The sequence below is a fragment of the Pyrus communis genome, chromosome 8 (genome assembly GCF_041283825.1).
Source record: "Pyrus communis isolate YQ-2024b chromosome 8, ASM4128382v1, whole genome shotgun sequence".
NCBI lineage: Eukaryota > Viridiplantae > Streptophyta > Magnoliopsida > Rosales > Rosaceae > Pyrus > Pyrus communis.
Window position 1 is genome coordinate 22717597 of NC_142572.1, and position 14223 is coordinate 22731819.

The following is a 14223-nucleotide window of genomic DNA, read 5'->3' on the forward strand; positions in this document are numbered from 1 at the left end:
CAAAGAACGGGAGAGGATCCTGATCCTAGCCCACCCGAAAGCAAGTTAACCGAAAAAACCCCGCTTCGCATTACCAGCGCGTGATAGGCATCTTCGCAACAGGCAAAAATATCCGTCACTCCACGCGCTCATTTAAATGACAATAAAAAAGAAAAAGAAAAAAAAGGATAATAAAAAGAGGAGGAGGAAAAACGCCGAAGCCCAAAAACCAGAGGAATTTGATTTTGTAGGGTTTCATTTCGTCTGATGAACCGCAGCGATTGCGATCGCCGTTTCGCGACACACAGAGAGTCTCTCTGCAATTGGATCGCGTAAAATCTGTACAATTAGGGTTATAAAAAGAGGGATTTTTTACGCCGACGACGCAGTAGGAACTAGGGTTCGGAATCTGAGAGCAGTAGCGTTTTTAGATTTCGATTGGGACCCGAAATTGATGAGTTGAATTTGAAACCGTGACTAAAACTGGGAATTGAAGCTGGAAAAGAAGGGTTCTTGGGATTTTGTTTAACATGCGGGGATTGAAGAATTCGAAAAGGGTTTCTTGGGCTTCAGATGTTAACCTTTGTCAGGTAAAGATTGCATTTTTCAGTGACCAAATCTGATGATAATGATCGATTAAGTAGTTTCTGTTCGTTGAATGCGAAATGAACCCGAAATAATCAGCTTTCTGAACTTCTATGGATTTTGCTGGTTTGATTTGGGGTTATATATATTTGTTTGTTGTGGTGTTGTTATATATTGTTTCTGGAGTACATTGTATCATTTGAGTAGATGAATTGTTAGAAAATGTTTGATAAAGTTCTCCTCTTTTGGTAATCGTATCGTTTGTTTGAAGTGATATTCTGTCGAATTGCATTGAATGTTTGAAAAATCTGTCAGTGTCATATGACAAAGGAAGGTGGAGAAAGAGAGCCCTTTTTCCGAAATTATATGCGAACTGGTGCAAATGCTGAATAAGTTCTAGTGGTAAGAAATAATTTTGTTCAGAAATCAGAAGCCAATCAATATGGACCGGCCCTGATTTTCCTTTAAGGCTTAATGCTGGAGTTTGTATCCTTTGCAGCTCATTCAGCTTATTTGTTGAGCTCTTAAATAATTTTGCGTTCGGAAATCAGAAGCCAATCAATATGAACTTTCGTAGAGTTTCCATTAAGACTTAATTTTGGAATATGTAGCATCTGTAGCTCATACAGTCCCAGGTTTCATTATGAATTGGTTTATGCTTATTTTGAAGCTTTATGAGTGTATTAGTGAAAATCAGATTATGAAGTGATGAAACAAGGTTAGCCCTTGTAGCCTGATCTACTTTCCGTCTTTCCGTAAAGTTGTCAATTTTGAAAAGGTGAGGTTTGAAGTTTATGTCTTTAACTTGGTGCTGTGTTGATGAATTAATCGATTGGAACAATGTTAAGAACAACCATAGGATTGCTTAACGATCTTTAGGGGGAGAATGAACATTGAACACCAGGTCCATATCTAGATTATTGCAACTATCCATCATTCTTTGAGAAAAAAGTGGCTTGAAGTTTTGAAATATTAGCAACTTATGAAGAAGAAGGTGAGATTATTCTTATCTATAAAAGCCTAATTGTGAAACTTTTTCTGAAGAATTCGTAAGGTGGTGGCCCTTTCTCCAATATAATTTTAAAAGAAGAGAATGTGCAATGAGGTTTAAAAGGAATATACACGTAAAAGAATGAGAAAATCACAAACTAGTTGTTGACGTAGTTTTCATTAAATTTGGAGCGACTTTGAGAATGTTAATTGATAACTGGCCATGCAGGGAATAAAAGGTGATATAAGAAATATATGCAAGTTAGATATTTTTGAGGAACTATAAGTTTATGGTCTTTTGCAACCGACTTTTCAATAGAGAAGTGTTCTAATTTCCTGCTGAAAAAGGTTCTACAAGAACAACAGAATAGCGAGGTAATTGTAGTTTCATAATGTTAGATGAAGATTGATGCAATAATCATTATCGTAAACCTGGTTATGATGTGTACTTCATTGCTGCTGCATTCATTGAATAGCTTTATTTGGATTGGTGGATGAATTTTGTTCTAAAACCATCAGTAAAAGGGCCAAAAACTTGAGTTTCTTGTGAGTATCCCATTCCATACTTTTTGTCAAGGTTTTTTGATCGGCATGCATTAGAAATTTAGAATACAGTGACCACTTCTGCATTTATCTTTTTGAATTGATTACCTTTGGTTGTCTGCTGTAGTTGTGTTCATGAATCGTTAATAGTCTTTCTGTGATAATTTGTCATGGCAAATTATGTAAAGGTTCTTTTGTTTGAGAAAGGTTGAATCACTAGGGGACTTCTATTCAAAATTTCTTGGGTTCTACTGTTACAAGAATTTACTGTGTCATTGCATAAGCATGAAGTTAAGCAACTCAGAAGTGTTTGCATTGTTTTTTTCTTTCTAAAGTTGTTCCTTTTCTTTTTGTTTGAAGAGGAGAATAAGCCCAAGACTTGAGCCGCTTCCAACTTGGGAGGGCCAAATACTTAAGATAACTTCCACATTATCTGCTGGGGCATGCAAAGCTAAAGGTCGTTGGGGTCTTGGATGGGCACCTCCCAGAGTGTGATAAGCGATGCATCTTTTGTATTTTTTATTTTGTGGCAGTGTGGTTAGAGATCGAGAGCAACACTTGGTGCTAGTTTGGGTTTTGCGTTCTGGGTTCAACCTCATATCATAAGACTCTGTTTGATTATTGTTTGAACTTTCTCATATTAGTGTTGGTCGAAATAAGTTGGTTTTAAGAAGTGGGTTGTCTAGTTCATTGCCCTATCTTAGTTTAGCAAAGTCCTCCATGCGAAATCTGATTTTTGTTGAGTTATATACGAATTGATATGTCCAGTACAATCTTTGATAAACTTACTACAAGGGACTGGGTGGAGATGGGCATGGGAGGTTTGAATGCACTGATATGCATTCACGGTATCTCTAGTATAGTTTAATTGATTTTTCTGTGATCTTTATTTCTTTTATCTGTGCATTTTTCATTTTCACTTCAATTTTCATAATTTGCTTTAAGATTTCAATCCTGTTATAATTTAAAGGAGAACTTATGCCAAAGATTTCTGAAGTTTCCCTGTGAGCTCAGCATTCTGAAGAAGTTTGTGGAAAATGATGATCGACGATGTTGATTATTAATGTTAGTGTAAATGGTTATTGTACTGATGCTTCTCTGTTAAACAGGTAAAGCTGTTTCTCTTGGAGGAATCTCCTTCACAGATTGGGCTGAGCACTCAAGATCACCTCCAAGCCAAGGCATCTTGGCCGTCACATTCATCTGGAACAGGCTCAGATGACACTCTACCCCCTGGGTTTGAGGGACCGCATCCGGCAAATCAGCCTCAGGTTGACTTGTCTCAAATTCTTCTAATCAAATGGAGATGCCCTCCTAAGGTAAAGTAAACCTTTGGCTTGAGATTTTAATCTTGTCCAATATACCTTGTTTATATACATATATATATATAGGGAATTGTTATTAGCACTCCAAAAATCTCATTCTACACTGCAAACTTTCTATATTAGGAAAGAAAAATACACTTTGTGAGGAGTGTAGAATGAGATTTTTGGAGTGCCAATAACACTTCCCTATATATATATATATATATATATATATATGAAACTGTTTCAGTATGAAATATTAGTTAACAACATTTTTTTGAATTATACTAATTTTTCACAGGTTGTGCTGAACTCCACTTGGCAAGTGGTTTCTGGGGAAGAAAGCAAAGAGGTGGAGATTCAAAATCAGAGAGAGATACGAGTACTGGAAGCAGTTTATCCACGGCCATCTGCCATTCCTTTAAAGTTCGTCACCTACTTTGCTTTCTACAATTTTGGTCTTAAAGGTTTCACACACCCATGAACTGAACAGTTTTTTTTTTTTTTCTGTGCGCAGCCCCTCTGTTTTGGCAGATGTTGAAGACTCTAGTCATACTGGTGGGCAACCTCTTATCATACCTATTACCCCCATTGAAGACGAAGATGCCAGTGTTGAAACATCATCTGAATCCGTGGTACCGTTTAACAATTCCACAAGCTCGCAGCCCTTTCTATCCGTTCAGGGAATTTTGGTTCCGTCTCAAAACAATATTCCTAACAATGGAAACCACATTAAGGCTGCAACACTTGGAATGCCTATTGCAGCAGAACCTGATGTTGTAGCTGCTGCCCTTGGTGCAATTGTGAATAGCAACGAGCACGGAAATATGATTGACCATGAGTTGCTCATTAAGATTCTCAGCAACCCGAAAATGATTGAGCAATTGGTTACAGATCCACAACCAATGACAAGGCCACCGCCAATGGGCATATCAGATCCATCTCACATGATCAGGACAGAAATCAACACACCTTCATCAAGTGGACATTTCTATCCTCAACCAAATATGGGACATATTCCTGATGCACGACCACCTCCGCCTGCAGGAATTCCAGTTCATTCTTCGCCTTCTGTTGGACCACCCCCACCAGCAAAGGACATCAACTATTATAAAAGCTTGATTCAACAACATGGAGGAGACCGGCATGACAACTTTCCACCATTTGGTAACCGACACAGCGACCATTCAGTGGTAAACCAAGAATCTAATAATAACTACAAATCAAGAGATTCAAAACCCAAGAATATGAAGCCTTGCATATTCTTCAACAGTTCAAGGGGATGCAACAAAGGAGCAAATTGCACGTTCCAGCATGATGCATCGTTCCAGCCACGAGGTAGTAGTGTGCCGGAGGTGCACAAGGCAAAGAGAATGAAAATGGATAGGGAGATCAGCAGTTAATGTAGCTACTACTACCTGCATGTACATCTTTCAATTGGGGAGCCTCCTAGTGTGGCTCAAAATTGCCTTTGAGCTAGATTTTGCCAACATTTGTTTAGTTTGTTGTTATACTCACCCTAAGAGTTTCCCCCCATGGAAGCCTACATGTCATGATCAATTGCGGCAACTTCTTTCTGCATGTACATGTGTTCAACGTAACTTCACACTTGCTGTGTCAGTTGTGGCCAAATTTTTTTGCAGAATATATAGAAATTTCTAAATCTCCGTATACATTTCGGTTTATGTTCAATCTGTTTTCTTCTTCAGAATGGTCGGAATTGAAATATTTGTGTTCCAAGTGGATGTGTATTGAGTCAAAATTGTAGTTTCCACTCCAACTTGCACTCCTACCACAACCCCTCCAACAACCAAGTTCTATTCTAGCAAGTGTGGTCGGTTATATGAATCTTAGAACGTCATTGCACACGGTTTTGCGCAGAGTCTTTCTTTAGCTTCAAATACTCCATATCTTTTCTTATAGTCTCTTTCAAAGTCTTCCTCTACCCCGTTTGCCTTGAGCCTCTTTTCACAGTCATATTTTCTAACTGAAGCATCTATAGATGTTTAGTTCACGTGTCCAAACCATCTCAACCGATTTTCTCTCATTTTATCTTCATTTGTAGCCACTCCTTCTTAACCCGTATATCCTCGTTCTTAATTCTATCTTCTCTTGTGTGCCCACATATCCAACAGAACATCCCATCTTGCTACCTCATTTTTTGCATATGTTGCTTTTTGACCACCCAACATTACGTGCCATAAAGTATCATTGACCTTATTGTCATTGTGCAGCCAAAAATAATCAAAAGGCAACACGTGGATTTTTAGGTGAAGAGGACAAAATTACCCTCGAGACACACAGGGTTTCCTACACGCGAGCAGTGGAGAATCATTCATCAACTGAGTCAAGAGTGCCCAAAATAGGTAATAAGTGCAAATTTATCTCATCCATCTTTACTCCATATCCTCTACAAGGAAATCATTCCATAACCTTCAAAACCTTCTATACAAATTAAATTAATTAGGCTAATTAATAGATTAATTCCTAATTAATCTATTAATCACAAATTAATCACCATTACACCACCCAAAAAACATCGAAGGGCTGGCCACTCTCTCTTCCAAAGAGGGCCAGCCATACTCTATAAATAAGACTCCATTTTCTTTGAAAGAGGAGTTCCACACTCTTGCAAAACTCCTAAAAACTCTCCAAACATTTTTCTCTCTAAATTCTAACTTTGGCATCGAAGGTTCTTCAGCCAAAGCACCCTCCATTCATCGTGGACACTTGAGGCACTTGGCCTTGACCAAAGGTGTTGATTGTTTTATATGTGCAATTTTATCAAAGAAGAAGAAGACAAAAATTTTCATCATACAAAATTTTCCTTTAAACTTTAGTAGTAAACAATTGCACAAAACACTCGATACACTCGATACACTCTTCCACTTTAACAAAATCTGTGTCATCGAAGACGTATGATGCGACGAGCATGAGAATGTGCGTCTTGATGGTTTACGATTGTTTGGTTCCTTTCGTCCTGTGTACTCCCTCAGGCGCATTGAATACCGGGTTTCAGATATTTTTAAAATTTTTAAATGTTAAATAAAAAAAGTTAACAACGTAATCATTAACTTAAGTTAGAAAACGTGTCTCAAAAACAAATGTTTCTTTAGCACAATGGTAAAAAAATGTTGAGTCATTACATGACGGTATGAATTCAAACTCTGTTACTAGATAATTTAATAAAATCTGTCATTTGACAAGAAAAAAATAAAACTGAAAAAAACGTGTGTCGAAATATTAGCAAAAAGACACAAACGAGACCCACAAAATGGGACAACAGACTTGGGGCTGGTTTGGTATTGCAGTACTTTGAAAAAAAACTGCTTCTGCTGTGCTGTGAGAATAAGCAGCAGAGTGTTTGGTAAATTTTTTTGTAAAAGTGCTTTTGAAAAAAAAAAAGCAGTATTATAGTGTTTTGATAAACTTTTATGTAAAACAGATGTGGAAAAAAACTGGTTTTTCAAAGTTGGGTTTTGCAGCTTTGTGTTTTTGGCTTTTTTTCACCTAAAACTGTTAAAAAAAGCTAAAGTTAAATGTTTACCAAACATAAAAAAAAGTAGCTTTTTTATAGCCATTTTTTTCAGAATCATCCTAATACCAAACTAGTTCTGGAATCATTGCAATCGCAGCCGACAACAATTTACTGTCTTTTAAATTCACAAATCACTCTCTGATCTCACTTAACAATCCTACTCTCGACCACCCCCACTGACTGAGTGTCCTCTCTCTCTCTCCACTTGTTCAATCAAATCACTCCACAAGTCTCACTCACTCCCACCGCCAAGATGGGCTCTGTTTCTCTCAAGATCGGCGACGGAAGCGCCAGATTCCGAAGAGCATCGCTCTGTTCCTCTGCCGTCAACCTCCTCATGCTGTTTTCCGTCATCACCACCAACCTCTTCGCGCTCTACGCCTTCACATACTCCCCGAAAGACCACCAAACATACCATCTCCTCCACCACACCCAGAAGAACATCTCCCTCATCTCCGAGCAGGTCGCTCTGATCCTCCGTGAGATTGATTCGTCGCAAAAGAAGCTTGCCCAGATGGAAAAGGAGCTCCTCGGCTACGAAAGCATCGATCTTTCTAATCCCAACATCGCAAACGAGCTCAAAGTCTTCCTCCAGCACCACCAGCTCCCTCTCGGCAAAGATTCGAAAACCGGGATCACGGAAATGGTGGCTTCCGTCGGCCATTCCTGTGAGAAATCCGCCGGCTTGCTGTCAGAGTACATGAACTACAAGGTCTCCGGGCCTTGTCCCGACGATTGGAGCCTTGCCCAGAAGCTGATTCTGCGCGGATGCGAGCCTCTGCCGCGACGGAGGTGCTTTGCCAAGACGGTTCCTAAGGTGGGTTTAGACCCTTTTCCGATTTCGCTTTGGAAACCTGTTAGTGATAAGATTGTGAGTTGGAGCGGCCTTGGATGCAAGAAATTTGAATGCTTGAATGCTAAGAAATTGAGTAAGGATTGCGTTGGTTGTTTCGATTTGGTTAACGGGTCCGAAAACGAGAGATTTGTCAAGGCTAGGAGCAAGAATGATTTCCTCATTGATGATGTTTTAGCTTTGGGGAGTGGAGGAATCAGAATAGGGTTTGATATTGGAGGTGGGTCTGGCACCTTCGCTGCTAGAATGGCAGAGAGGAACGTGACTGTGATCACCAACACTCTGAATATCGAAGCCCCGTTTAACGAATTCATAGCTGCAAGAGGGCTTTTCCCTCTGTTTTTGAGCTTAGATCACACGTTTCCTTTCCATGATAATGTGTTCGATTTGGTCCATGCCGCCAGTGGATTGGATGTTGGAGGAAAACCGGAAAAGTTCGAGTTCTTGATGTTTGATATCGACCGCATTTTGAGGGCGGGAGGTTTGTTTTGGCTGGACAACTTTTATTGCTCGGATGATGAAAAGAAGAGAGATTTAACCAGGTTGATCGAGCGGTTTGGATATAAAAAACTCAAATGGGTCGTCGGGGAGAAGGCAGATACAGCAGGGTCAGGCAAATTGGAGATTTATTTGTCTGCCGTTTTGCAGAAACCGGTTAGAGTCTGATGATCAGGTACTTCTCGCACGACACTGCATTAGGTAAACCAAAATTTGATGTTCTATCTGCTTCCCCGCACGAATTTGCGCGGGTTCATTCGTTTAACAACCTTGTGAAATTCCTTGAACATCGCAATAAGAGCTGGCGGTAGCAAATGGAATCTGTTCTGTAATTTACAAGGTATTTGTATCTGTTATTTTGTGCTTGAGGGGAGTAATAGGTGCTGTTCTATGACGATGAATTGTTAGGAAGTGAAAGAATATGGTGTATTATCATGTATTACTGCACGCTCTATGATTTATACAGCCGACCTCGCGGGGTTAAGGCTTGGTTGATGTTGTATTATAGCATCCGATATTTGATGTATTTTACCATTCAAATCTGCATCCACTTCCGAATCTTCTTTGATCTGGCTTTCTTACTAAAAACTCGAATAATACATTATCTAGTCCAGTAGATAAACTCGTTCGATGGTTAGATCAATGCTTCGGCAGGTAAAACTTGTTCGTGTTTAGCAGAGGATATATAAATCTTACGAAACACGAGTTAAAAAGTATTATCTTTCAGGTCCTGCTAATTGATGTCAAGTCATTAGTACATCAAACCTCACCTAAACACACAAAAGCTAAAGTACTTTAGCACCCACATCAACTGGCCTAGCAGTGCATCCTAGTTACAAGCCCTAACGTGCAACCTGTCCGGGCCATTGTGTGCGGTTGTAGCTGCAGTGGCGGCCATTTTAAGGACGCCCACCTTCGGACATGGTGCCGTTCATCCCTTGCATCGCAGCGCTGTTCAGAAGCTTCATGCCCTCTTCACTCATCTGCTGAACTTCCGTAGGCGAAAGGATTCTGATGCAGCGAACACAACCAACGAATTCCCTGCAAAATTATTAACAAATGAGAGCGATCAGAGATGAATCGAAGTACCGGTATAACATTTCAACACAAATTTATGGCAAAAGTTTTGGTTTGCTTACTCCCAAGGATCATCCCCGACAAGTAGAACGTCGTTCTCATAATCCACATAAACCAATTTCCACCCTGAACCTCTTGGATCGTTTAGCAGCCCTTTCAGTCCAAACATGCATTCAATTGCAGAGCATAGTTCTTCGTAGTTTTTGAAATTCGTAACGTCGATTGACCTCCCAACGGATCCCGTCTTTTGAACCTGTCAGCCATAACCAAATTCATCACTCTAAGCTAATGTGAGATGTTTACAAACCTTGTCAAAATCATTATAATAAGGATTCAATTCGATAAAACTCCATACCTTGGTGTAGGTTCGCACGGGCACAACCACTTTATGCCACGAACTGTTCTGCAGTAGACTGCTCTCATCGAGATCTACATTGCTTGAGGATGTACCGCCGGAGGTGTCTGCCAGGTCTTGCCTGGAGAAAGCCTGAGAGTCTCCTAGGCTTGCCGAGGTAATCTGCGACTGAAGATCCTGGCTTGAGCTCAAGTTTCTGACCAAGCAATCTGAAGAATTCTGGAAGTTGGCGTTCTTCAGCGTAGAAAAGTCATTGAGTATAGTGCTTGAAACAGAAGGGTCGACGACAGTACTTAAGCCGCTACCAACATCAACGCTAGGACAGCCATAGATCCCACTTTGATTGTTGCTCTCATCGGACAAATCTCTCAGGCTGCTTGAATTAATGATGGTATTATCCCACATGTCCTGACCGATTGAAGTTAGGGAGGAATTTGCTTCAGTTAAAACAGCTGAAGAATCTGGTAAACCAAATGCAGACAAAGGCCCCGGTGATCTCAATGCCCCGGAAAAGGGTTGGCAAGGCGAGTAGAACATGCATTCATCATTGTCTAGGAATGGGAGTGAACTGTTCATGCCGTTGAAATCCGAATGAGGTAGATCCGTTTGTGAGTGGTAGAGCAGTGATTCCAAAGGCGGCTGCATAGGCCGCGGGCTAGTTTGTAGTTGCGCTGCATCTTGGTTTTGGTTGGCAAATGTCAGCTGGTTAACAAGGTTATAAGGACTCGCAAACCCAGTAGCTAATTTATCGTCAATGCCATGTCCCACATAATTCAACTGGCTTAACTGATCCGCGGAAAATTCAGGTTCTAATTTCATCTTCTCGATGCCGTTTCCAACTGGTGTTTGGCTTCCAAACTTAGCTGCCGTGTTCAACTTTCCTGGTGGAATTTCATGAGATGGTGCATTTGCGTTTACGCCATCAGCTGGATTCTTTTGGTTGATTTTGGCATGCATGGCCTTCATATCTACTACTGAATCTGCATTAGAAGCCGATTCCCGCCATAGAGCAGCTAATGTTCCGGCATGATTAGCAAGTTGAGGTTTCATTAGCATATTGACTAGTTGTTCTGAACATAGATTTGAAATCGGGTATGGAAAAGAGTTCCCGTTTCCAATCTCAGGAACCCGGATGAAAGGTCTTTTGATCATATTTCCCCACTCAGTTTCTGCTCCTGTTAGCGCGAGAAACAGTTGTAAGAAAAACCTGTAACAAAGTTGCCTGCTGGAAAACAGAAGAAAGTAAGCTTACCCAAGAATCCAGAGTGCATCGGTCTTTTAAGACTTGAAGTCAGAGAAGGAAATATGAAGAGACTTTCCGGAGTCTCGATTTCCCATGAACTAACCCTTTTCTGTTTATCACAACACCCTGGCTCATCCCACTCTATCTGAAGATTTCGCCACTTCGAACCAGGCCATCTCAGCGGATCTAAATCACTGATACCAACTATCGTACCCATATATCTGCAGAGATAAAGGAACATGTTAACCTCCGTCACCCCTTAAAGTAATGAACACACCATTATCATGTTGATAACGATGTTCTTGTATTCCGCAGAACATATTGAAACCACCTGCATTATTTCACATTTGAAAATATTACAAGTACTTGGATTCTGTAACAAGTTACAGACGATTTTATCCATTACCTGCGCTTGCCCGACTCCTCTGTCTCGAACATCATTCCAAACCTCATGCCAATTGAGAGTTGTGTCCCATATACAGCCTTCTGGAATGTAGCCAGAGGTATGACAAATTCTGAAGGGCATGCCCTATCGTCGAGTAGAAAGAGTAGTACAGTCAAGAAAAGAATTTGAAAAACGCCTATGAAGTATGAATAAGAATACGATCACGCGTCATAAAAACCTTGGATTGTAGAATATAGTGAATGAACTTCGATTAGATGCAGCATGAGCAGCAGCAGCAAGGACACCAATGTGCATGCTATCAGCAGATAAAACTGATGATGGCAAAGTCGTTTGCTGACGATTTGCTCGTCTCACACCAATCAAGAGCTGTGACTTCTCATCCCTTGTGATAGTGAGAAAAATATTCGATCGGACAACAGTTTAACTTACAAACGTAAACTATATGCAAGTGTTTGGCAAACATAGCACCAAAGCTTAGGATGCAACTCCAATGTACCTGATAAATAGAACGGAATCGCCTGCTCTAAGCCTCTTTGCACCAACAAACACACTCCATCCAGTTGTGAGAAGGTGTCGTTTCGGCTGCCCTACATAGGTGAACAAAAACAGGTCATACTCAGTAAAAGTAATCCAACGAATTGCTGGCAGATGTATGTAAAAATCAAAACAAGAAACGAGTGTATAAGCATTCTCACCACGATAAATGTGGCGAAATGTCCAGGTATTGTCGTGCAAGTCTCGGACAACAAGCTCTTGGGTTGGTGGTTGCATTGTGAAATCCTGGAATACATAACAAGCAAATTGTAAATCCACATCCACCTCTGATTAAGGTTTCCCAATTACAAAAAGCATAGACATAAATAAAGCCTCACCAGCGGAGGAAAGAGCTTTTCTGCTGCCCTACGCGGCACGGAGAAGCCCCCATGTGTGCTTGTGTCACTTGCAGTCAAAGTTTTGCAGAAAAACTCCGATGGATGCTTGCTAGGCTTCGTTCTAAAGTCTGATACCGGGAAGACATCCTTTTCCTGATCGAACGATAAATTGTTCATCATATTAAGATACAAATGTGATAAATTTAAGGATTACACTAGTAATCAAACTTACAGAATTCACTGGTTTAAGGATCATTTGCGCATAGATTTCGTCGGTTTCTTTGTCTGCCTATCGTAAACATAAATCACGGTTAAAAATCGCTCTTTTTCAGACTTCATTGACAGTATGCTCATGTGTACAGAAAACAAGTGACAATCTGCTAAAATACATACATGCAGTGTAACATTTTGAACTTGACATAGCAACTGAGACGGGAGATTCGGATAGTTGGGGATTTGAGAGGTGGCCGTTCTTTTCGTCGAAACCGCCACCTACATTCGTACAACAAAACCCTCATCAGTTTCCTCGGACACCATGGAACAAACATAAAGACATCAACTTTGAAGCTGTAACAAATTCAGAACTCAATTGTAGATATTCGGACAAGAATCCAAACCTGTTCGCTATGTCCTTGGGGGAAGTAGTACGAGAGACTCCCAACCTGCGGCAAACAGACAAGCGGGCCGGCACAGGCGTGCCACAGCTCCGAATTTATAGCCTTCCGGGACCCTGAAGCAAAAGCAAAGACACAACCTTTAACAAACTTCCGACAACAATTAACGATAATGCCGTTTGATTAAGGAAACATTAAAAAGGTACGTTGAAAGATTTAAACTTTTTGAAATCAAAAGGGAAGAACAAACAAACCAGAGTGATCCTGCAGCTCTTTCAGCAGCTTCATCTCATCAAGCAAGCAACCAGTTTTGAGCTTCTCCTCAACCGAACTCATCATTTTTTTTCTGCGGATTTCTCACTTTTTTACCCCAAAGATTTGAACTTTAACGTGTTCACTGTAAGACCCAGAACCCCAAATCAAGAAATCTCTCACTTTTTCATCTGAAATTCCAAGGAATTGAGAAACCCATTTGTGAGAATCCCACGAGAAAACAAACACCCCAATCCAATCCAATCCAGTCCAATGTTGGGAGGGGAACAAAAGCAGACGAGGAGGACCACCACAGGACAGTCCAGAGTAGAAACCCAAATCAAGGAACAAAAACTGCACAAAGGCACTGCCAAGGATCTTCTTTATCAACTAGTGGGGCTTTAATTTTGGCACAAACCAAGACACATCAGTTTCTTTCTTCCATGCACGCGGACCAAAGCTTGAGTTTTTGAGAGCACCTCCTCTCTCTCCTCTCTCCTCTCTCTCTCTCTCTCTCTCTCCTAATCGACTGCTTGTTTTTACCCTCCAAAAGAAACCGACCTTTCGATGAACCCACTAATCCTACTGACCCTCTCTCTCCTCACTCTCTCTCTTGTTTTTCCTTTCGTTTGCTGCATGCTCCAATCCTACGCACACACTTCTCTGTATAGGGTTTGATTCCGTGCAGCTTTAAACTCTGCTGCAAAAATATTAATACATATTTTATTATAATGGTACTGGTAGAAATGTTTTTATGTTTTTCTATGGCGTTTTCGTAGAAAAGTAATAAAGAAATGGGGAAAAAGCAGAGCAAAGCAAGATGAACACGAAAACACGAAACAGTACAGTACTGGTTCAGTACAGTAATCTCTCCTTATACAGAGAGAGAGAGTGTAAGTTTTTATATTAAAAAAAAAAAAGGCGCGGTCTAGAGGGGGAAGTGTTATTCACATGTATACTTTTATTTCTTACGCATCATTGCTAATTTTTTGTTGTTAATCTTTAATTCATTTCATTCGATTCGATGGTCATAAATTGAGAAAAGCATGTGAGAGGCAAAAATAGATGTGCATATAGCATTGCCTCTACGAGAATGCATTACGTTAAAACATTT

General features: G+C 40.4%; 3 protein-coding genes across 4 annotated transcripts; 2 read left to right on the plus strand and 1 right to left on the minus strand.

Moving 5' to 3' along the window:
• The first annotated feature begins 134 nt into the window (after window positions 1–134).
• On the plus strand, window positions 135–5086 carry LOC137717564 (zinc finger CCCH domain-containing protein 6). Of its 2 annotated transcripts, XM_088699067.1 has the most exons (5): window positions 374–569; window positions 2458–2574; window positions 3207–3416; window positions 3703–3827; window positions 3919–5086. In XM_088699067.1, exons 1-5 carry the CDS (start codon window positions 510–512, stop codon window positions 4802–4804), a joined length of 1398 nt encoding a protein of 465 aa, XP_088555193.1. In that variant the 5' UTR covers window positions 374–509; the 3' UTR covers window positions 4805–5086. The 2 variants fall into 2 exon arrangements, with proteins under 2 accessions (XP_068313071.1, XP_088555193.1); XM_068456970.2 differs by lacking the exon at window positions 2458–2574 and having other exon boundaries at window positions 135–569.
• Window positions 5087–7006: 1920 nt separating this feature from the next.
• Window positions 7007–8830, plus strand: LOC137716716 (putative methyltransferase At1g29790). The gene has a single exon (XM_068456096.2). The coding sequence runs from the start codon at window positions 7193–7195 to the stop codon at window positions 8456–8458; it is 1266 nt and encodes a 421-aa protein (XP_068312197.1). The 5' UTR covers window positions 7007–7192; the 3' UTR covers window positions 8459–8830.
• A 166-nt stretch (window positions 8831–8996) lies between these two features.
• Window positions 8997–13988, minus strand: LOC137716715 (auxin response factor 5). The gene is made up of 13 exons (XM_068456095.2): window positions 13112–13988; window positions 12861–12973; window positions 12637–12735; window positions 12476–12532; window positions 12244–12396; window positions 12067–12151; window positions 11868–11958; window positions 11589–11753; window positions 11372–11494; window positions 10975–11186; window positions 9723–10897; window positions 9430–9620; window positions 8997–9331 (listed from the first exon to the last, which is right to left on the minus strand). The coding sequence occupies exons 1-13, from the start codon at window positions 13194–13196 to the stop codon at window positions 9190–9192; spliced, it is 2691 nt and encodes an 896-aa protein (XP_068312196.1). The 5' UTR covers window positions 13197–13988; the 3' UTR covers window positions 8997–9189.
• Window positions 13989–14223: the final 235 nt, after the last annotated feature.

Coding starts and splice junctions, on each gene's coding strand:
- LOC137717564 (XM_088699067.1), top strand. CDS start 510: ATGCGGGGATTGAAGAATTCGAAAAGGGTTTCTTGGGCTTCAGATGTT. Junction 570..2,457: donor CAGATGTTAACCTTTGTCAG/GTAAAGATTGCA, acceptor TTTTGTTTGAAG/AGGAGAATAAGCCCAAGACT. Junction 3,828..3,918: donor CCATCTGCCATTCCTTTAAA/GTTCGTCACCTA, acceptor TTCTGTGCGCAG/CCCCTCTGTTTTGGCAGATG.
- LOC137716716 (XM_068456096.2), top strand. CDS start 7,193: ATGGGCTCTGTTTCTCTCAAGATCGGCGACGGAAGCGCCAGATTCCGA.
- LOC137716715 (XM_068456095.2), bottom strand. CDS start 13,196: ATGATGAGTTCGGTTGAGGAGAAGCTCAAAACTGGTTGCTTGCTTGAT. Junction 12,533..12,636: donor TTCAAAATGTTACACTGCAT/GTATGTATTTTA, acceptor TGTTTACGATAG/GCAGACAAAGAAACCGACGA. Junction 12,152..12,243: donor AAAAGCTCTTTCCTCCGCTG/GTGAGGCTTTAT, acceptor TATGTATTCCAG/GATTTCACAATGCAACCACC.